The 23,042-nt window shown below is 46.1% G+C and overlaps 1 protein-coding gene across 1 annotated transcript; it reads left to right on the top strand.

Moving 5' to 3' along the window:
- The first annotated feature begins 422 nt into the window (after positions 1 to 422).
- LOC124015373 (protein Wiz-like) lies at positions 423 to 22,733 on the top strand. Its single transcript, XM_046330545.1, has 18 exons — positions 423 to 632; positions 1,229 to 1,424; positions 1,577 to 1,760; positions 2,096 to 2,171; positions 5,269 to 5,417; positions 5,518 to 7,254; positions 8,626 to 9,069; positions 9,246 to 9,680; positions 12,707 to 12,826; positions 14,408 to 14,663; positions 14,777 to 14,919; positions 15,017 to 15,451; positions 15,577 to 16,068; positions 16,199 to 16,741; positions 16,965 to 17,179; positions 17,928 to 18,219; positions 18,889 to 19,054; positions 19,379 to 22,733. The coding sequence occupies exons 2-18, from the start codon at positions 1,299 to 1,301 to the stop codon at positions 19,758 to 19,760; spliced, it is 6,195 nt and encodes a 2,064-aa protein (XP_046186501.1). The 5' UTR covers positions 423 to 632; positions 1,229 to 1,298; the 3' UTR covers positions 19,761 to 22,733.
- Positions 22,734 to 23,042: the final 309 nt, after the last annotated feature.

Genomic DNA, 23,042 nt, shown 5'->3' with positions numbered 1-23,042 from the left:
TGTCATAGGTTTAGTACATAATCTGATTGTTGGTCACAGGCAGCTCACTAGTGTCACCTACTGTAAAATGTAAAAAAAAAATAGATGTAAAAGACAGAAACAAAGATTTACACATTTTAGTACACTATTTGTGATATTGTTCTGTTTATCATGTTGAATCATAAATACCAAAAAATACTAGTGCATAACATCAAACACACATTTTACCATTGCACTTTTCCAGTGCAATGCAATCAACTTGAATTTGACCGCAGAAGTTGAACTTGAACGTTTGCTCTAAACTCTTTTCCGCTGTCCAACACTGCGATCAAGCTATCCGTGGTCAAGCTATCAGCATTATACCGTATTGTCAGTGTAGTGGCGCATGTACATTTAAACATGGATTTGAGAGGGATAGCATGAACGCAGTTCTGAATCGACGTCACTCACGTAGCCTTGGCGTGCCTGCAGGCAAATAACATGGAGTCGAGCGGGTTCATGGAAAAAAATGTAGCACCGATGTGACAAAATTATAGCAACACACTCTACATGCATTCATGGACTGAGGATATCCGTAGCTTTGTTCCATATGAAGCATGGAGAACGGTGCGTAAACAACTCCTTTCTTCAGATCTCAAGCCAGGCCGTTTTCCGTGAGTACATAATAACGGGCGTTATTACATTATAAACATTTTTTCACATATGTATATAATGCTTGCTACATCCATCCACAATGCCCTTGCAGGTAGATATATATTTTTTCCCCACCTTGATGTGTTAGCTACTTGCATTTGCGTTTATTTTTAGCTAACACGCGAGACAGGGCCTGAATAAAAGTATACTTTTGTACGTGGCCATTTGGGAAATATGTTATATTCTCACAATATCACCAGACATTGTGAAAATGGGTCAGACATTCCCAAAATTGCAGTGGGCTGAACCTGTGACGCCACTGCGCGATGCTTGTTACCATCTCTTGCGTTTACGATTTGTCAAATTCATCAAGGTCTTGGTGTGATATTGTGGCTCACTGACAATGCAGCATTTGAAGCAGAAAATCAAGTGGCCAACCCAGACCCCCAAATTATTGACATGATTTTCCAATGACTTTAAATTGGTTGTTTTGTGTGCATCATAACACCTTTTATGGAGTGCTGCTTATCTCTTTGTTATGACAGTATTATGGAAGTGTATGTATGTGTGTGTATGTGTGTATGTGTGTGTGTGTTGTTTGTGTATATGAAAACAGTGGAAGAGAACACCACACAATGTAGACTGTAGTGGTCAGTAGTGGGACGCCATACTGTGCTCTGGGGACCATGGAGCTAGAGGGGGACTCTCTTTCTCCCAGGGATTCCTTCACCTCAGTGAGCAGCTATGGGCCACCACCCTCATTCTCAGCACAGGACACCGCAACACACAACCTCCTAAATCACACCTTACAGGTAAAGATAATCCTTTCATGGTCGACCACCACATTCTGCATTTGCTGAAACATAGGCTTTTACATAAGTGAAAATCACAGACTTCAGAATCAATGTCAGTTGCATTCAGTATGCTGCCTCTTGCTGTGAGCTTGCATCAATGTCATCAACAGGTTTCAGACGAGCTCACCTTCAGTGGGAGCCCATGGTCCAGTGGTGACAATGGGGACTTTGAGAGGACCGGAGGCCCCTTATCCCAGGTGGAATCAGGGAGGAGTGCACAGAGGAGCATCAGGCCCTCAGCCTTTCCCTCCTCCCTGACCTGGGACTCTGACTCTGAGAAAGAGACACTAGACGGTAGTTACCACACTGGTTTATTACGGAGCTTTGTATGAACACAATATGAATCATTCTATTGCATTTTTAAGTGTGTCCCATCTATGTCAGTGGTGTAGTTTATGGGCTTTCCTAAATGTGATGCTATCAGTTAAACTTGTTGCTATCACCCACAGCTATATTTGTTGACACTTCCGGGAATGTTTCAATGTTCCTCCATCTGCTTGTAGTCAGAACTGTGTCTCTTACTAGGAATGACTACTGTAAATCTTTGCCTGTGAATTTACCTGTGGGTGGCCGACATGTGAAGTGACGTTCCTGTTGTTGTCTGTTTTGTGGTTTGCGCTGTCTGTCAGAGGAGGAGCTACAGCACTTTTCTAACCCTCATGGTCTGGCCGCTCACAGCCCAGGATCCCCCTCCTCTGGACTCAGGTGAGATGGAGGAATAGAAGGGCAGCCAGCAGGAAGATAGTTACAGGTGAAGTCAGAAGTTTACATACACCTTAGCCAAATACATTTAAACTCAGATTTTCACAATTCCTGACATTCAATCCTAGTAAAACTTCCCTCTCTTAGGTCAGTTAGGATCACCACTTTATTTTAAGAATTGGACTGTCAGAATAATAGTAGAAAGAAGGATTTATTTAAGCTTTTATGTCTTTCATCACATTCCCAGTGGGTCAGAAGTGTACATACACTCAATTAGTATTTGGTAGCATAGCCTTTAAATTGTCTAACTTGGGTCAAACGTTTTGGGTCGCCTTCCACAAGCTTCCCACAATAAGTTGGGGGAATTTTGGACCATTCCTCCTGACAGAGCTGGTGTAACTGAGTCAGGTTTTTAGGCCTCCTTGCATGCACAGTTCTGCCCACAAATTTTCTATAGGATTGAGGTCAGGGCTTTGTGATGGCCACTCCAATACCTTGACTTTGTTGTCCTTAAGCCATTCTGCCACAACTTTGGAAGTATGCTTGGGGTCATTGTCCATATGGAAGACCCATTTGTGACCAAGCTTTAACTTCCTGACTAATGTCTTGAGATGTTGCTTCAATATATCCACATCATTTTATTTCCTCATGATTACATTTATTTTGTGAAGTGCACCAGTCCTTCCTGCAACAAAGCACCCCCACAACATGATGCTGCCACATTTGGGATGATGTTCTTCGCCTTGCAAGCCTCCCCCTTTTTCCTCCAAACATTACGATGGTCAATATGCCCAAAAAATAGAGGTTGACCGATTCATCGGAATGGCCGATTAATTAGGGCCGATTTCAAGTTTTCGTTACAATCGGAAATCAGTATTTTTGGGCACCGATTTTGACGATTATTATTATTATATTTTTTTTACACCTTTATTTAATCTTTATTTAACTAGGCTAGTCAGTTAAGAACACATTCTTATTTTCAATGACAACCTAGGAACGGTGGGTTAACTGCCTCGTTTAGGGGCAGAACGACAGATTTTCACCTTGTCAGCTCGGGGGATCCAATCTTGCAACCTTACAGTTAACTAGTCCTTGTAAACTCCACAAGGAGACTGCCTGTTATCTTATAAAAACAATCAATCAATCTTGATCACTATTTAATTACACATTGTTGATGATATTACTAGATATTATCTAGCGTGTCCTGCGTTGCATATAATCTGACTGAGCATACAAGTATACAAGTATCTAACTATCTGACTGAGTGGTGGTAGGCAGAAGTAGGCGCGTAAACATTCATTCAAACAGCACTTTCGTTCGTTTTTCCAGCAGCTCTTCGTTGTGTGCGTCAAACATTGCGCTGTTTATGACTTCAAGCCTATCAACTCTCGAGATGAGGCTGGTGTAACCGAAGTGAAATGGCTAGCTGGTTAGCACGCGCTAATAGCGTTTCAAACGTCACTCGCTCTGAGCCTGTGGTTGTTTCCCTTGCTCTGCATGGGTAATGCTGCTTCGAGGGTGGCTGTTATCGGTGTGTTCCTGGTTCGAGCCCACGTAGGGACGAGGAGAGGGACGGAAGCTATACTGTTACACTGGCAATACTAAAGTGCCTATAAGAACATCCAATAGTCAAAGGTTAATGAAATACAAATGGTATAGAGGGAAATAGTCCTATAATAACTACAACCTAAAACTTCTTACCTGGGAATATTGAAGACTCATGTTAAAAGGAACTACCAGATTTCATATGTTCTCATGTTCTGAGCAAGGAACTTAAACGTTAGCTTTCTTACATGGCACATATTGCACTTTTACTTTCTTCTCCAACACTTTGTTTTTGCATTATTTAAACCAAATTGAACATGTTTCATTATTTATTAGAGGCTAAATTGATTTTATTGATGTATTATATTAAGTTAAAATAAGTGTTAATTCAGTATTGTTGTAATTGTCATTATTACAAATAAAAATTGTTTAAAAATCAGCCGATTAATCGGTATCGTCTTTTTTGGGCCTCCAATAATCGGTATCGGCGCTGAAAAATCATAATCAGTCGACCTCTACCAAACAGTTCTATTTTTGTTTCATTCGACCAGAGGACATTTCTCCAAAAAGTACGGTCTTTGTCCCCATGTGCAGTTGCAAATCGTAGTCTGGCTTTTTTATGGCGGTTTTGGAGCAGTGGCTTCTTCCTTGCTGAGCGGCCTTTCAGGGTATGTCGATATAGGACTAGTTTTACTGTGGATATAGATACTTTTGTACCTGTTTCCTCCAGCATCTTCACAAGGTCCTTTGCTGTTGTTCTGGGATTGATTTGCACTTTTCGCACCAAAGTACCTTCATCTCTAGGAGATAGAATGCGTCTTCTTCCTGAGCGGTATGACGGCTGTGTGGTCCCATGGTATTTATACTTGCATACTATTGTTTGTACAGATGAACGTGGTACAGTCAGGCATTTGAAAAAAAGGATGAACCAGACTTGTGGTCTACAATTTTTCTTCTGAGGTCTTGGCTGATTTCTTTTGATTTTCCCATGATGTCAAGCAGAGGCGCTGAGTTTGAACGTAGGCCTTGAAAAACATCAACAGGTACACCCCCAATTGACCCAAATTATGTCAATTAGCCTATCAGAAGCTTCTAAAGCCATGACATAATTTTTGGGAATTTTCCAAGCAGTTTAAAGGAACAGTCAACTTAGTGTATGTAAACTTCTGACCCACTGGAATTGTGATACAGTTAATTATAAGTGAAATAATCTGTCTGTGAACAATTGTTGGAAAAATGACTTGTGTCATGCACAAAATAGATGTCCTAACCGACTTTCCAAAACTATAGTTTGTTAACAAGAAATTTGTGGAGTGGTTGAAAAACAAGTTTTAATGACTCCAACCTAAGTGTATGTAATCTTCCGACTTCCACTGTATGAGTGATAGGACACGACACTACAAGGCAGACAGACAGTAAACCAGAGAGGTCAAATAAAGTGACAATCGGACACACTAACAGGTTAGGCGGACACATGGTCAGATAGACAGATAGGGACTCATTGCTCTTTCTGACCCACTCATACAACTGTCTCTTTCTGTATAATTTTGTCCAGACCTGACAGTGAGGATCACCAAGCACCTGAACAATTGCAGCACGTACCCACTGAGACAAACCTACTCAGCCATGTGGAGGATCGGGACCAAGACAAGCCTAACACACACAGAGAGAAGCCAAAAAAGGGCCAACATAGTTCAAAAGAATGTAAGCATGATGGGGAGCAAGGTTAAACACCAGATAAAACATAGTTTATTTTCAAAATAACTCCTTTTCCAATTTCCTTTTGTCTCTTAACCATCCACAGTGGCAGATGACAGAGTCTGGGATATATCGGAGAAAGCTGAACTGTTTCAGTCCAAAGTGACATCAAAGGAGGGGCGCAAAATTGAAGAGGAAAGAGAGGAAGAGGACCTGACAGGGAAGGACAAGGAACCTGAGCGGGATGTGTACACCTTTCCTGGAGACTCAGACACAGAGAGCCCCCCACCAGCACCCTGGGCACACTGCACCTTCATCCAGCGTCGGAAGAAGAAAAGGGCCCTGCTCAGGCCCTTCTCTGGCCAGGGCTCCTGGGAACGCACATCAACAGGAGCTGGTAAGAAGGCAAGGGGTGCTTCCTCAAGAGCAAAGAGCTTGGTGCCAGTGAAGGTGAGTGGAGGGGCCTATGACTGTAAGGAGGACTTGGAAAAGGCAACAGAGGATCTGGAGAAGGTAGAAGAGGAAACGGGTGGTGAAGAAGGAGGAGAGGGAGAGCTTAGTGAAGAGATTTTCACATGTGTGGAATGTAGCATTTACTTCAAGAAGCAGGTCTACCTGCAGGATCACATGCAAGAGCACAGTCAGAGCAGGCCGGGGGCTGGCAGGAGGGAGCGCGGAGTGAAGGGCGCACGATTTCGGTGCGCGGAGTGTGGATGGAACCTGTCAAACAGGCTGGCTCTGGCGGACCACAACAGACGACACCAGGAGTCTCGTCAGAAGATCCTGGAGGAGATTGGGAAGCTGAATGACAGTGGGAAAGGAGAGACTACGCAGGGTGAGTCGAGCAAGGTGACCAAACCTGCAAGCCCAGTCCTAGAACCATTTGTAGCTCCAGTCACGAATCTAACTCTAGTCCCATTCACAGAGCCAGTCCCAGCTCCATTCACAGAGCCAGATCCAGCTCCATTCACAGAGCCAGATCCAGCTCCATTCACAGAGCCAGATCCAGCTCCATTCACAGAGCCAGATCCAGCTCCATTCACAGAGCCAGATCCAGTCCCAGTTCCAGTCCGGGCCCCAGTCAAAGCTCGAGCCAAAACCCCAGTCAAAGCAAAGGTCAAAGGCCCAGCCAATCGTCGCTATCTCTGCCTCAAGTGTGACTTCAGTACACGCACCTCACAGGCATTGGCCAACCACGCCAAGACCCACAACAGAAAACCTACTGGTCTGCAGCGAGCCTCTCCAGGCTTTCAGCCAAAGCTCACTCCTATGGAGCCTCCTGTGTCACCTGGATCTGCCTCTGGCTTGACCTCAATCTCTCTCACTTGTGATCAGTGTGCCTTCCAGGCCTCCAGTCAAACTGTTCTAAAGGAGCACCAACACGTGGCTCACCCTGCGCAGACCTCCATCTGTGGGGAAGTGCCTGAAGAGATTAACCGTCCAGGGTCCAGAATTGATGCCTCCTCTCCACCATGTTCTGATAAGCTTTCTAAGCCTGTCTCTCCACCAGAGGGCCAAAGCCAGTCAAAGGCCAGTAAGTCTTCCTCTAGTTGGATCTCTGCTATGAAGGACAGTGACACACAGCCCCAACCATCAAACACTGCTACAGCTCCCCAGCGTAGAGAGTTAGCCTTTAAGACCATCGGGAACACGAGGGCAAATAGGAGAGGGAAGGCGGGGACAGAACTCCTCCGGCCAAATCCCAGACTGGACAGCGGTCCACCTGAGACTGATGATGCACAAAGACAGCGCCAGAGCCCTGACTTGGCAGCCGATATGAACCAAAAAGCGACTGAATCACTTGTTGGATCCAAACCGCTCACCAGGGCTCGATCCCTCCGAGGTGAGACTAAGCTGCAGAACCTATCCCTTCAAGCCTTCTCGAATACAGTTGAAAGAAGCCAATACCTTAGACTTTCTTTAGAGTCTCACCTATTAAACTGCTCTCATGCTAATTCTGAGACAAACTTTTCATCATTAATGATCTGATACACTAGAGCAGTGGTTCCCAACTGCAGTCCTCATGTACCCCCAACAGCACACTTTTTTGTTGTAGCCCCGGACAAATAACACCTTATAAGGGCCTGATAATTAGTTGACAAATTGAATCAGGTGTGGTTGTCTGGAGCTCCAATAAACATGTGTACTGTTGGGGGTACTTGTGGACTGGGGTTGGGAACAACTGCACTAGAGAATGGCCACACTATATGCATATCCATAAGCAAAAATATTCTACTGTCCAGAATATTTTGGACTCCTGAGGCTACTCCGAATTCCAATTCAATATTTTCTCTCTTTGTTTTCAACTTGGACCTGCATAGTTGGGTAAACTGTGATATTTGTCCTTCAATATCGAAATTATTATATTCACCTAGAATGCATAACTTGTGCTTCATTCATGTGTACTGTTGGACAGTGCTATCAAATAATATCATAATATCACAAGCCTGCAGATCAGTCACTGGGTTGGCCGTAACTGAAAATGCTCAGCAGTCCCTGCCTGACCCATAACTGAACCTGGGTTGCCCGTTGCTTCCCTTCCATGCCCTGTGGATGTGCCTGCCCCGGCCATGCAGCTGAAACTCATTTTCTTAGCTAGCCTGCGGGGGGCAGCAGAGTGCCCGGGGGTGACTGAGCAGGCCCAGCTAAGACACACGCTGTCCCTGTCCTCAATGAGCCCAACCGCTTTGACCCCCAACTCTCCTCTCTTACCTTGGTCGTTGGGAGGGAGGCAAGGCGATGGGTGAGTGACAGGCTGAGTTGTGAAGTAGCCACCTGGCATGCAGTGATGCATGGCTCCCCTCACCAAATACAATATAGTCAGCCTTATCTTCCTTGCGCTCTCCCCAAATCAATATAAAGGCTCAGTTGCTAGGTGAGTAGATGTCTGTTTCTAATTTCACCCCATTGCATCTTATCACTGTGTTCTTCATGTTTCGTCTGTTTGAATGGCCTCTGTAGTGTTTGTTCCATCACTGCCCTGAAGGGTGTCTGTATATGATGCCTATTCTCGATGTGCCATTATAGCACGTAGTAAATTGACGTGATATAAAGTTATCTCATCTGCTGTTTGAGCCAGTTACTGACACAGCAAAAACCCAGCGGCACATTGGCTCTCCGGGACTGGGATTGAACACTTCTCTATTATAATACTGTGTAATAAATGGCTGTCTCAGCTCAGCCTCATACTATATCCCTTTCCTTCCTGTGCTAGATGACTCCTCTCTAAAACAACAGAGCCTCATGGCCTCAAGCTCTACAGAAGGGAAGCCCGTGAAGGAAGAGGAAGAGGACGGGGAGACAAAGGTTGCTTTTGAAAAGAAGAGTAACAAGGTTTTTGCTGCTGAAAATGACGATGATGATGACAACGATGATCATGACGAAGAAGAGGAAGAGGAGAATATCCGGCGTTTCCTAGAGGAGGGCATATCAGATGAGGATTATGAGGAGATTGATGAGGAAACAGGGACCCTGAAGAGCGTGGAGAAGAAATGCCCCTACTGCCCTGATCGCTTCCACAACGGCATCGGGCTGGCCAATCATGTGAGGGGCCACCTCAACCGAGTGGGCGTCAGCTACAACGTGCGCCACTTCATATCCCCTGAGGAGGTCAATGCCATTGAGAAGAAGTTCTCCTACCAGAAGAAGAAGAAAAAGGGTATCTGGAATCTTTGTTATTACATTGTTAGGACCTTGTCTGGTGAATGATGCGGTATATTTGTGATAAACTATAATGTAACAAAGTAACAAGTATCAGTCAGGGTAGAGGATGTGTACAACTTCCAAGTCGGTCTGTAAACTGCTGACCTTTTATGTGCCCTTCTCTCTCTCCAGTTGCCAACTTTGACCCGGATACGTTCAGTGTGATGCGCTGTGAGTTCTGCAGTGCTGGCTTTGACACCCGGGCTGGCCTGTCCAGCCACGCCAGGGCGCACCTGCGGGACTTTGGGATTACTAACTGGGAGGTGACTGTCTCGCCCATCCATATCCTCCGGGAGCTCTTCTCCAGCCGCCCAGACCTGGTCCTCCCCACAGCCCCCCCACGCAGCCCAGCCTCAGACGAGGAGGAGGAAGACCTGGTCCTCCCCACAGCCCCCCCACGCAGCCCAGCCTCAGACGAGGAGGAGGACGAAGACCTGGAGACGGAGGAGGAAGAACCAGGGGGAGGGGAGGGGAGTGAAGAGGCAACAGGTGCAACAGTCTCCAACCTACTGCCATCGTCGCCTTCTCAGCCTTGGGAGAAAGACCACAGCGTTGGTGAGCCTGAAGGTGTGTGTGTACCTGGTGTGTGTACTGTAGGATGCCTTTTTGAGCTGGCGTGGTGGTTTATGAATACAACACACTGTGGACTGACTGTGTTATAGGTTGTTGGTAGATTACATGATGGTTGATCAGCGTGAATAAGACTTCCAAAGAAATGTCTCTGTGCTGAATATGGTAACTAATGGTAACGACAGTGGCAATGCAATGCACAAGGGATATTGAATGATGAAAACGATTCTGTGCAATTGTTTTGCAACTATTTTGTATTATGGAACTACTGTCCTGATGTGGCACTTTGCCTGTTGGTGTTGTAACATCAGTCCCTAGTTGTGAGACTTGTGTGATGTAGCAGATTTCTTGTCTATGATGAACTGCAGTATTTGGGACAAAGTGTTACTGTACATCGAGCATATTAGAGGGAGATGTGGTGCTCAGCGCGTTTGTCCCAGCCTCTGCTCGATTGGTCACGCCTTAGTTTAGCGGTGCATGTGTACGGGGGCAAAATGGCTGCTTCCACCTCCCTGCAGACACAAACAATAGCGGAAAAACTGTCTGGCTTTCGCTGCTGGGAGTCCGATGCACCGCAGCTACTGACCGGTGAGTACCACGCACCGTAACGCCAGTGCCCTTTAAACATTAATCGGCTTCATTGTTGCACGTCGCGTCGTAGCCCGTATTGTTTGCTGTATGTCAAAATTGTCTCAAGACACATTATCCGTAAAAAATCTAATAATATTAGACCATTTAAAATCACTGTCGCGCGCTAAAGGTGAGATAGACAAAGTCAAGGCATTGGCTACAAATGTGTCATTCTTGTCATTGTTCGAGTTGCTTGTATCACTGTAGCTACGCGCGCAGGAATGCGTTTTGCAACATTTGATGTGGACTGTCATTTTCTGTGTGATATATTTTGTGCGTCTCGGATGACGTTCACTATTTCCAATACTGCAGGATTTCTAAAATTACCTACAGTTCCCAAATCCTCGCCATTTTACTTTCCTTTGATTTCTTGAATGTGGTCGCTCTGGTGTCATTATTTATGAATGCATTGCTTCATGCTTATAATACAGGAATAACGGACTGCAAATCTGTAATCGTATCAAAACTTATTTTGATCCTAAAAATACATTTAAGTGTCACTTTATTAAGTGTCAGGTTACTTGATGTTACTGTAGGCCTACTACTGCTATATAATGAAAACTGAAGTCCGGATTTTGTAACTTTGTTACTTTTAATAGTTTTATCAAATCAGGGTATCATTTTGCTGCAGTGATCACATTGTTGATGCTGCAAATAAAGCGAGAAAAATCAAAGGTGTCATTTGCTCTGCGAGCACCCTGAGACGAGATCAACTGACAAGCGCAGAGCCGCCCACCGGACAAAAAGCATTGTCTACTCACGTCGCTTATGATTTACCGTTTTGTCGCAGAAAATGGTAGTTTTGTCCCAGAAATACACGATCGCAATGAAAGGCATGTGTCTGTTACGAAATGTACAACAGCAGGAAAACGAAGAGTGTTTTGCCATTATCACAGGTCTACACACTCGAATAAGTGATTTATTAGACAGACTATGTCTGAAGCGCCAATAATTGATGAGCGCTGCAAATTGCAGTTGTTTTAATGAATATCGTATTATTATCATTATTAGCTGCTTCATTGTAAAGGTTTTATGTATTTTTTGTTATTCATAAAGAAACATAACATATTGTATTATTTTAAAACTATTTAATTTACCTATGCATACATTATATATACAAAGTATGTGGACACCCCTTCAAGTTAGTGGATTCGGTTATTACAGCCACACCCATGTCAGGCAGGTGTATAAAACCGAGCCCACAGCCATGCAATCCCCCTACAAACATTGGCATTAGAATGGCCTTACTGAAGAGCGCAGTGACTTGGCACCGTCATAGGATGCCACCTTTCCAACATTTCAGTTCGTCAAATTTCTGCCCTGTTAGAGCTTCCCCGGTCAACTGTAAGTGCTGTTATTGTGAAGTGGAAACGTCTAGGAGCAACGACGGCTCAGCCACGAAGTGGTAGGCCACACAAGCTCACAGAACGGGGACACCAAATGCTGAAGCGCGTAGCGCATAAAAAATGTCTGTCCTTGGTTGCAACACTCACGACTAAGTTCCAAACTGCCTCTGGAAGCAATGTCAGCACAAGCACTGTTCTCTGCCTCACACAAGCCTAAGATCACCATGCAAAATGCCAATCGTTGGCTGGAGTTTTGTAAAGCTCGCCTCCATTGGACTCTGGAGGAGTGGAAACGCGTTCTCTGGAGTGATGAATCACGCTTCACCATCTGGCAGTCCGACGAACAAATCTGGGCTTGGTGGATGCCAGGATAACGCTACCTGCCCCAGTGCATAGTGCCAATTGTAAAGTTTGGTGGAGGAGGAATAATGGTCTGGGGCTGTTTTTCATGGTTCAGGCTAGACTCCTTAGTTCCAGTGAAGGGAAATCTTAACGTTACAGCATACAATGACATTCTAGCCAATTCTGTGCTCCCAACTTTGTGGCAACAGTTTGGGTAAGGCCCTTTCCTGTTTCAGCATGACAAGGCTCCTGTTCACAAAACGAGGTCCATACAGAAATGTTTCGTCAAGATCGGTGTGGAAGAACTTGACTGGCCTGCACAGAGCCCTGACCTCAACTCCATCGAACACCTTTGGGATGAATTGAAACGCAGACTGCGAGCCAGGCCTAATCGCCCAACAATTAGTCCCCACAGCAATGTTCCAACATCTAGTGGAAAGCCTTCCCAGAAGAGTGGAGGCTGTTATATCAGCAAAGGGGCGACCAACTCCATATTAATGCCCATGATATTGGAATGAGATGTTTGACGAGCAGGTGTCCATATACTTTTCGTCATGTTGTGTGTTTTCATGTGTTACTAGTTACCAAAATGAGTACTTATGTCATTTTCCTGGTGACATTAGGCTCCATGTTTAATTCACATCCTCCCAGGTTAATGACTCTTTAATGAATGACTCATTCATTTGGTTGTGTATTGTGTTTCAGGCGGGGAGGAGGAAGAGCAGATGCCAGCACTGGACAGCTTGACCTCCAGCCCAGGGAGGAAGGGTCTGTTTTCACTGGACCCAGAGAGCCCCTCCCCGAGGGATGAAGCTGACATCAAGGGTGAGACTGAACAACATGGGGCAAGATGAGATGAGACATACAGCTCCCCTGTGATCCTGAGGCTTTGTTAGGTGGCAGACAGATGTGGCTGAGGTTACCATAGGCCCCTAGCTGAGAGTTTTCAACACGATCTGTACATCACAGTCAGTCAGTTTTACATTGGCAGGAGAGTAAAAATTCCAGCCAGATTAACCTAATGTTTTTTGGCAAACTCCAAGGTCTTCCGATAATGCTAGTCCTGTGCATAACGACATCCCTGTGTTTATTCGAGTCATTACAAGAGCTTGACAGGTGCGGAGCACAATAACAAGAACTGATTTGATGAATTGATGCTTAAGCAAAGTGCTACGCATATATTTTATATGAATGGCTTAAAGTGATCAAGTTTCACAGTGAATACTTTTGTTTACAGGCTATGTTTTGTGCCAATGAATTGAAGTTGAACATCGCCAAATGCGTCAGTTTAATTAAATGTGCAATAAAAAAACATTGTGCCTAGGCTTATTTCATTCAACCGTGGCTGTTGATGTAGGCAATAGGTTGCAAACAGGGCTTCCCCGATTCCCCACTGAGCTAAACTCTTTTGGAATTGGCAAGTTCACTTTCTCATCCATAGACTCATCTCAAGTGCAGGAGCACTGTTCAACAGCTCACATCAGCAGGATGGGAGGCCTTGGCATTAGGACAGTCTACCGTCGATCCCTAACATAATGATTATGATCACACTTCCGCAATTTAAACATGGGGTACACCTTTACATTTGGCCGCCAAGCACGAGTTATCAGTGTAGCCTTTATCGTCGAGACATGATGTTGACATATCTTCACGCTTAGAATAAAACCCTCCAGGCTTCCATCATAAGAGTCAATTGAATGAAAACAAATGAGGAATTAAAGGCTGCAAGATGTTAAAACGTATACCGTGCGAATTGTCCTCTGGAATAATTAAAATGCTGGTGTATTAATTGCATAACCAGCGTCTCTGCTAATACTAGTCCCCTCTGAATAGGGCTATAATGTGACCTTTGTCAAATTGTGCTGCATAATTCACTGGTTTCCAATGGAGTATGAAGTTAGCGACTTCAAACATGCACTGCCACTCGATACTTAAAAATGTTTCATTTTTGAAACATTTACTTTGTACCTGTGCTTGTCCAGATTGTTATACAGCTGTCCGAGGGAGTTGTATCCGTAGTTTTTGATGACAATTGCATTCTATGCATCTCCTGCCAAAACAAAAACAATCGTCCTTCAACGATGGGGCTGTTCCTTCTTCATTAGCAAACAACGGTGTAGGTCACTTAAAATGCTGTTTGTATCAAAAACTACGCATTGCAGCAAACTCATCGCCACACAACTCCATTGTATCATGGAGTTGAGAATTCTCAGCTACACAGCCTCCTGCTCTTTTTGTCACCGTCTGTTAATTGAAGTGCTATAAATGATGTAATAATACATACACCAGTGATGAACTATGACTGAAATAAAATATGCAAAGGGAAATTTTTCCATATTCTGTGTATTTTGCTGTGTGCTGGTCAGCTGCATCTCTTCCCTCTCACTGTTGTCCTCTCTATTGTAGTGTCCAACCTGTTAAAGTGTGAGGTGTGCAGTGCCCCCTTCGAGACGAGGCGGGGCCTATCTAGTCACGCCCGTTCCCACCTGCGCCAGCTGGGCATCGGCATGTCGGAGAGCAGCGGGGCACCCATCGACCTCCTCTACCAGATCACCAAGGAGCGTGGTCTGGATGGGCACTTCCCCCCCTCCCCTCCCCCGCCCCCCCGTCGCCAAGAAGCCCCTTCCCGTCCTGCCAACCCCACGGAAAGAGGAGAGATATCAAGACACAGACATGGATGAGAAACCCATCCCTCTCTCCATTCCCTCCCCTGTGGCCTCCCCTCCCCCCTCCTCCCTCATCAGGGCCTACTCCCCTTCTCCTGTGGTGAGGAAGGCCCCCATCTCTTCTCTGCTGCCTGTGTCCTCCCCCCCTGCGCTGTCTGGACCATAAGCCTGGAGGGGTGAAGAGCACCACCTCTAACCTCTCTGCCAAACCCTTCTGGGCTCCACAGGAGACTGATGCCCCACTCAACCTCAGTAAGTGTGTCATCCATCCCCAACTGATTAATGCACAAGTTGTACAGGTGTCTGAACTAAAACATTTCCTCATACCCCATTTTCCTCGTCTGTGCAGCATTGGAGGTGGACCCCAACAAGGACATAGTGTGCCAGCTGTGTGGCGCCTGGTTCGAGACACGGAAGGGCCTGTCCAGCCATGCCCGAGCCCACCTGCGTCACTTTGGGGTGGAGTACTCAGAGTCCAAAGGTTCCCCCATAGACCTCCTCAACCAGCTCATTCACACTGATGACTTCAAGCACAGAGCCAGCGCCCTGCAGCCTGAGGGGCCCCAAGGGCTCAGGGGCCTCACAGCCAGCCTCTCCTTCCCCAAACGCTCCCTCCTCACCACCTCCTCCACACCTCTCCTCTACAAGGTCACTACGATGGGGGGCGGATCTGGGTCCAAAACTACCTCTTCCTCAATGTTTGGCCCGCCCTCCAAACGTCCCAAGTCCTCCAAATTACAGGTCTTCCGTTTGAGTGGTGGGGAACTCACGGCCATCCCCCACAGTGAGTGTCTGTCATATGATGGAAACTAAACTCATTCTCCATTCAATGCAATACAGCATCAGTGACTTGTTGAGGTACAGTTTCTTGAGGTGCTTATTTTAAGTTGATCTCCATCTCTCCTGCAGGTGAACCAGTGAAGGAGATCGGCTGTGAGTTCTGTGGGGAGTACTTTGAGAACCGTAAAGGTCTCTCCAGTCACGCGCGTTCCCACCTGCGCCAGATGGGCATCACAGAGTGGACAGTCAACGGTTCCCCCATAGACACCCTGCGAGAGCTGATCACACGTCGAGGTCTACCATGCGCCCTGCCCCTCAAGCCCCTAAAATCTCCCCCTCCATCCCCCGGACCCCCTCGCTCCCCCTTGTCCTCCCCTGCCTCGCCCAGCCTCCTGAGTCGCCTCCCTTTTGCCTTCGCCCACCCACCCAGCCACCAGTCCACAGTGCGTAAGATGGGCTCAGCTCCACCGGCCTCCCCTAGCCTGATAGTCAAGCTGAAGCCTGAGCCTATGCAGCTGGAAGTCACCATGCCAGGAGCGGTGGGGGGAGCAGCGGGATACTCCTCTGAGCCACTGAATTGCAGTTGGAGCAGCTCCGACAATATGCTCCCTCTTAACTTGGGTGAGTCCAAGTTGAAAGACCGTCTTGTAATTATTAAGGTAATATCCATACTGAAGTTATGCCTTGTTTTTATTCTCTACTGTCTCTTTTTGCATCTCTCTGTCTCCCCCTCCTTTTGTTCCTCCCACAGTCACAGCCCATGAAGTAGAGCCCACTCGGGACATCCGCTGTGAGTTCTGTGGGGAGTACTTTGAGAACCGTAAAGGTCTCTCCAGCCACGCCCGTTCCCACCTGCGCCAGATGGGCATCACAGAGTGGACAGTCAACGGCTCCCCCATAGACACCCTGAGAGAACTCATGCACAAGAATGGGGGCACCTCGTCCCCAGCCCCGGGGCTGAAGAAGGAGACCAGCCAGGGGTCCAGCCCCACCTGGGAAGGCCTGGTGGGGGGCCTGGGTTACCAGTCGCCCAAGTTCTCCCGCAAATCCCCCCTCAACCTGCTGCACTCTGGCTCCCGGCTTCATAAGCACGGCCTGGGGGCGGTGGGCCTCTCTTCCACCCCTCCCGCTGGGAAGTTTTTTGCGGTGTCCTTGCTGGGTAAAAGACCCATGTCGGAGGAGGGCCGTCCAGTTGAGAGGTCACCATCCCACCCACAGTCCTTTTCGCCCCTGCCACATGACCTCTCCATCAAAGGGAAGTCCTCTCCAGACAAGAATGCCGGAGGGCACCTGGGTAAGCCATGACCTTACTAAAGATCCTCAGAAGAGTTGCAGTCATCCTTTAACTTGCTGACTGTCTTTTAGTACAGACTCATTGCATTTAGCAGAGAATGACACATATGTTATGTTATATACATGTAATTTTATGAAACATGAATGAAATGTCTCTAATTTAAGCCTAGCTCTGACTGACAACATCTCCTTTGCCTTCTCTCACCCCCTGACCCCCTCCCCAGATGCCAGCTGTGAGCTGTGTGGGTTCTACTTTGAGAACCGCAAGGCGCTGGCTAGCCACGCGCGGGCCCACCTGCGGCAGTTTGGCGTGACAGAGTGGTGTGTGAACGGTTCGCCCATCGAGACGCTGAGTGCCTGGATGCGCAGCCGGCCCCACAGGGTGGTGGAGATGCACCGCAGCTACATGCAGGGCTCCAACCGCTCCACCTCCAAGAAGGTCAGGGAGGAATTTATTTATTTAGTAGTTTATCTAATGGTGATAGATGATAGTAAAAGGACTATTCTACTCACAATACTTGCAGTGAGATTTATCTCGAAAGTTCCATTTTTCCAATGTCCTTGCGAAGGCAGCAATTATTTACATTGACTTAGAGTAAACAGTATGACATTGTGCACACAATGCACAATCAAGCTGGTTTCGGACCGCTATGAGGCCTGTCGGCACAGTGTTAGGGCTGTTTAGACCATTGACATGACAACCCATATCATTAAAGGTCAGGTGAATTGTTTACCATAATGCTTTCGCTCTCTCAAACTAACAACACCTGCCAGGAGATGGGCTTTTAAAGGTCAAAAGATGGAATTGGCCTCAGCCACCACCAGACATTTTGTGATTTAAATGCATCACTCAGATCTGCTATCATGTAGCTCCAACACAAATATTTTCATATCAGCATATTTCCTCTGTGGGGGACACAACAGGTTTAGGTATTGACTTAATAGTTGCTATGGTAACCAGAGCACTGGGTGACATAGATCCTTCATATTCAGATGAATTATGTTCTAGAAAATAGAGTTGCCCATCCCTCCTGAATTAGCATAGTGTATTTGTGTCACCATTACTCCCTCTGTGATGAGTTGACACACATAAAGACTAGAAGATTACTCTGTCATGTCCTTCTATTAGAGTACATTGAGACAGCTATTTTAATGAGAAGCACTCATCCCTCTCCTTTATGTTGCAGAAAAGCAGCTCGTCTCTCTCCCCATCGTCCGACTCTGACCTCCTCCCCCCCATGCCCTCCCAGAAGCATTCCTCCTCCTCCCAGTGGGCGGCTCTGGGGCTGGCCCAGGCCAGACGGGTAGGCCGGGAGCTCACCCTGGCATCACCCCGGGCAGCAGAGGGTGATGCAGGTCTCACTCCCCCCTCCCGACCCAGCCACAGCAGCCACAGTCCCAGCCCCGCCCGACTTTCCAACACCCTTCCTCCCCACACACAGGTGGCCCGCAGCGAGCTCAACGTGCGCCTGCCCAGAGGTGAGTGTAACTGTTAAGCAGGTGAATGAGGACCCAAAAGCGACTTAACAGAAACAGAGTTTATTCCAGTCCAAACAGAAAACGACTAATCCTGAATTCTTAACAGGAAAAGTCCAAACGGGGAATAACAGAAATCCTCTAGTCTGTAGAGGGGAATAACAGGAGAAGCGGCCACAGATTGCAGGTCGCTTCGGGTAGGCGCAGGCCGTAGCTGATAGAGACACCTGCTCACTCGCAGCATCTGATGAAGGCAAAAACACGACGGAACAAGAACACAGCACAGCAAACATCAAACAAGGATCCCGACAAGGACAGAAGCGGAAACAGAGGGAGAAATAGGGACTCTAATCAGAGGGCAAAATAGGGGACAGGTGTGAAAGAGTAAACGAGGTAGTTAGGACGAATGAAGAACAGCTGGGAGCAGGAACGGAACGATAGAGAGAGAGAGGGATAGAGAGAGAGAGGGATAGAGAGAGAGAGGGATAGAGAGAGAGGGAAAGAAACCTAATAAGACCAGCAGGGGGAAACGAATAGAAGAGAAAGCACAGGGACAAGACATGACAATCTATGACAAAACATGACAGTAACACACAAACACACACAACTATTCGCCATACACACATACCTGTCCATCTCATGCTCAGCCTGGTATTCTCTCCTCATGTCCAGGCTTTGAGCGGCGACCTCTTAAACACCCCTCCCACTCAGAGGGAGGAGAGAGGGACAGTGGCACCCCCAAGCCCCCTCGCACCGGCACCATTCCTGCCCTGGTGCCCAAACCCACTTCCACCCCCCTGGTAAAAGTGGTGGGAAAGATCTACTCCCTCAGGTGCCGGTGAGTTTCTCTGGGGAATTGTGCAGTACTGAACTCATCGGTTAATCTCAAAGTATGCCATATTCCCAATATAGTGCACTCCTTTATAGCCCTGGTCAGAAGTTATGCTCTATTATGGGAATAGGGAGGCACTTGAGATTTGGAAGTTGTGTGAATGAGTGCTTTTAGTCTGTCGGCCCAGGGGCCATAAAAAACGTTCACGGTAATTAGAATCTGTTGATTTATTAAAACAACATTTTATAAATGATCCATGTACCGTTCCTGTCTCCCTCCTGTGGTTGTATGATGTGTGAGTACAGTGTGCTCTCTGCCTCTCTCCGCCAGGTTCTGTGAGGTGGAGTTCCAGGGTCCTCTCTCTGTGCAGGAGGACTGGATCCGCCACCTCCAGCAGCACATCCTCAACCTCAACTACAACAAGCCTGCTCCCTCTACCACAGATCCCCCAGCCCAAGACCACAACCCAACCCCAACCTCAACCTCAGTCCCAGCCACTACCTCCAGCTTCACCACAACTCCTGCCCCCACCTCAACCTCAACCTCACCCACCATCCACACCCACACCACAGCTCCTAATGTTCCCCCTCCTTGCAGCCCCTCTCCTCCCCCAATGGCTGAGTCTGCTCCAATTGTCACTGCCACTCCAATGGCAACAGCCTCAGCAGAGTCCACCCTCACCCCGATCCTGATCCCCACCCTGTCCTTGTAACCCCCAGTTCCATAACAATCCACACATTCTTCTAACCATCTTGTTCTGCCACGTCTTTGCCATGCCTTGTTTCCATCCACTTGTTCCTTCGGCCTCAACACTGGGGACCTGTTGTTGAAGTGTTTAAAGAGAAGCTTTCCCCCAACGAGCTCTCTCAACCCCCAGCCTCTCCTAGGAAGCTCTGCAGATGGTTACAAAGCCCCATTGCCATGGGAACCCAAGCTCTCCTGACCAAAGTGGGTGATTGCAACTGTCTAGGGCTTCGCGGTCTGCTGTTTCTTCTTTGTTTGGACTTGTTTGAGCTGAATGTTCAGTTTGTAACGTGGACAGTTACACTTCCTGCCGCTCAGTGGTTAACCGAGAGGTTAACTTAAAACCATATTGAACTTTGACCTATCTCCCTGCTCTAAACAGTGCTTTACAAAGACCTGATAGGCTCCGCCCATTTATATTTGAAGCACTTAAGAGGAGCACACTCATGGCTCCTGCTTTACTTCCCTCAGCAACATTTTAAAAGGAGTTTAAATCATGTTTTTGTATTCATGCTTAGTCTATGGTACAGACTTAAAAAAGCCAATTTACACGTTATTTTGATAAGACAATTTTAACGTAGACAATGTCACCTAGCACTTAACTAAATGCCTCATTGATCAGGGCAGTGATGATGAGGAAAAGGCCCCTTTGAGAGAAAAGGAAGGACCCTGTAGAGGAAGCAGCACCTTGAAGGGATGTCCCATTCACCTTAGTGTTAGGCTGACAGGTGCAGTCACACAGTAACTTAATGTTTTCTGAATGTAGTTAAAGGGATAGTTCACCCAAATTACATATTGGTTTCCTGACCCTGTAAGCAGTCTATGGACAAGGTATCACAACAATCCATGCTGTGGTTTAGTTTCATTGGCACCCTTTCCAAATTTTGTGGCACAAATCCAATTTAAGTAATGGCTATATGATATTAGCATTTTTCTAACATGTCCAAATCATTCGGAAAATGTCTAAAAGCACAACAAAGTCACTTATATATAAATGCTGATATCGGTCCCATGGGATTTGTGCCACAAATGCTAAAACGTTAGCATTTGAAAACAGTGCCAGGGAAACGAAACCAGGATTGCTGTCATACCTTATCTATAGACTGTTTACAGGGTAAGGAAACCAATGTGTAATTTGGGTGAACTATCCCCTTTAATGCACTTATTATTTGAGATGACTGTGCCATATTAAATTAGGCTGGTCATTATGTTATTCCATAGTTTGATGTCCCCAACACTGTTTAGCTAACGGCATTTAAGCTCTTGATGAAACTCCTCTATTCTTTAGATGAAAGGGTCCATAGAAGGATTGACGGTCACTATTTCAAGTTTCAATGCGGACACACAATGTTGCCATTTCTTTCTTGCCTTGTCAATGAAACCCAAAACCATGGTTGTTATTTATTATACATTTGAATGTGGTGAACTAGGTTGTTTTTTTAGGCTCAATTAGAACATTGGAATGTTTGAAATTAGGCCAGTGACACTTTTATCTAAGTGCATAAGCTATGTGTGTTTGTTTGTTTGTGTGTGTGTATTTTTTGCACAAGAGGTGCATGTGTATGTCTTTCAATGACTTTTAAATGCTAGACAGAGGTCGACAGTAGCTAACACACAGGACCTCTCCGTAGCTAAAATCGAGCTAATCATGGGATCTGGTCTATTTTTCAGTCTGATCAGGACTTGACTGCATCTGCCATTCTCCTAAGGATGTGCCAAAGAGTGTGTTTACTCCCTGGTCTCGCCTCTGTAAGCTGTTTACATGGGACCTGTTCATAGGGAGGAGCTCTGCACAGCTACGGAGCAACCAAGGCTCCTCATTGGACGAGGGACATGTATCGGTGTACATCTGGATCCAGTGTCTCCCAGTATGTGAACCACAGAGTTGACTGACTGTTGCAGTGACATACATAAGCGGCCTTGGCTTCATGGAACTGTTACACTACTGCATTATTGCACCCAGTACACGGACGCCCACAGAGGTTGCTATCTGTCAGAGCTCTGTGAAGTATTGGTGCCCTTAACTCCAGACGCATTACGTATGGCCTCTGGTGGAACAGCTTCTAAATTGGGGCGACGCTGTCGCTCCAGCGTGTCTTCACATTGCTTCAGGTAAGTGTTTATATTTCCTGCAAAGTAAAGCAATAACTGAAGAGTCCATACAGAAATTAACTTTTCAAGTTTGTTCAAGCATTAAACTATGTTGAAAACATGACTGTTTGACCCTAACAATCCCCCATACCTTTTATGGAATATAGATACGTATATATAACTACATGTACTTATGAAACTGTTGATGCTATTAGAGCTATTAACAGTTCTATTAACAGCTAGTTACAAAACAAATGGATCTTGATTCCTTTTATCGTGATTTAGTTTCAACCTTCTATGACATGTCTTTTTATTGCTCTGTGCATTTGTGTATTTGCAGTCCAGGAGGTGAAACCTTGATGAGTATTTTTTATTTTCTTTGTTAGCTAGTTTCTCCAAGCTGAACATTGGTGCTCATGAGAATGGGATGGTGAGGATGGGGAGTGACTGAAGACAGGAGAAAATGAGTGATTGTTGTGTCCTAAGATCAGAGGACTCTAAATACTTCAGTCTTTAAAGGGGACCACTTTTGCACGTTCAGATTTTCCTCCACCAGTGAGTGTTCACATCGTGATAGGGTTAGCCTCTGGCAGGTTTGTGACTGTGTTACCGTGTAAGATGAGTTTCCGCTGGTGTTACAACTAAGTCCCCTTTAAGATTGCCTGTGTGTACCCCTCAGCTGGTATGACTGGCTGCAGAGGGTTGGTGTGTGTGTGAATGAGTGTGTGGAGAGCTAAGACCATGATCTGATGATGATAATAAAACATATTGAAGAATTGTACTGTACACAAAGGGTTGAGGTTCATGTGAATCAGCTCCTGAACAAACATTAAATGTGATTTGAAACTCAGCCACTTTTGAATTGAGTCTTCTTAAATGCTTGATCATGTTAATTTAATGTCTGTCCTACAGAAATGCTTTAAAGGGAATGAATGTTGGATAACACTTTACTAACATGTATTGGGCCAGCAGGAGGAGCTAGAAGACAGGTTCTGTACTCCATAGTCATCCTGGAGAGGCTCTCTATGTTGAGTATCAAGAAGTTGCTTTTACAATACAAGATCAACAGAACAGCACAGAAAAAACATCCAATACAGAAACAATTATAAAATAGGTCAAGAAAGAAAATGTTATGTATGATCTGGGACACATTTATCAG

The sequence above is a fragment of the Oncorhynchus gorbuscha genome, linkage group LG26 (genome assembly GCF_021184085.1).
Source record: "Oncorhynchus gorbuscha isolate QuinsamMale2020 ecotype Even-year linkage group LG26, OgorEven_v1.0, whole genome shotgun sequence".
Lineage (NCBI taxonomy): Eukaryota > Metazoa > Chordata > Actinopteri > Salmoniformes > Salmonidae > Oncorhynchus > Oncorhynchus gorbuscha.
The sequence above is the reverse complement of the archived record's forward strand: the minus strand, read 5'-3'. Positions and strand labels throughout refer to the sequence as shown.

What these genes read in the sequence shown, in the direction of transcription:
- LOC124015373 (XM_046330545.1), top strand. Translation starts at nt 1,299, where the DNA reads ATGGAGCTAGAGGGGGACTCTCTTTCTCCCAGGGATTCCTTCACCTCA. An exon ending in TCCCCCTCCTCTGGACTCAG is followed by an intron (nt 2,172 to 5,268) that starts GTGAGATGGAGG and finishes AATTTTGTCCAG; the next exon opens with ACCTGACAGTGAGGATCACC. An exon ending in CAGGGCTCGATCCCTCCGAG is followed by an intron (nt 7,255 to 8,625) that starts GTGAGACTAAGC and finishes TTCCTGTGCTAG; the next exon opens with ATGACTCCTCTCTAAAACAA.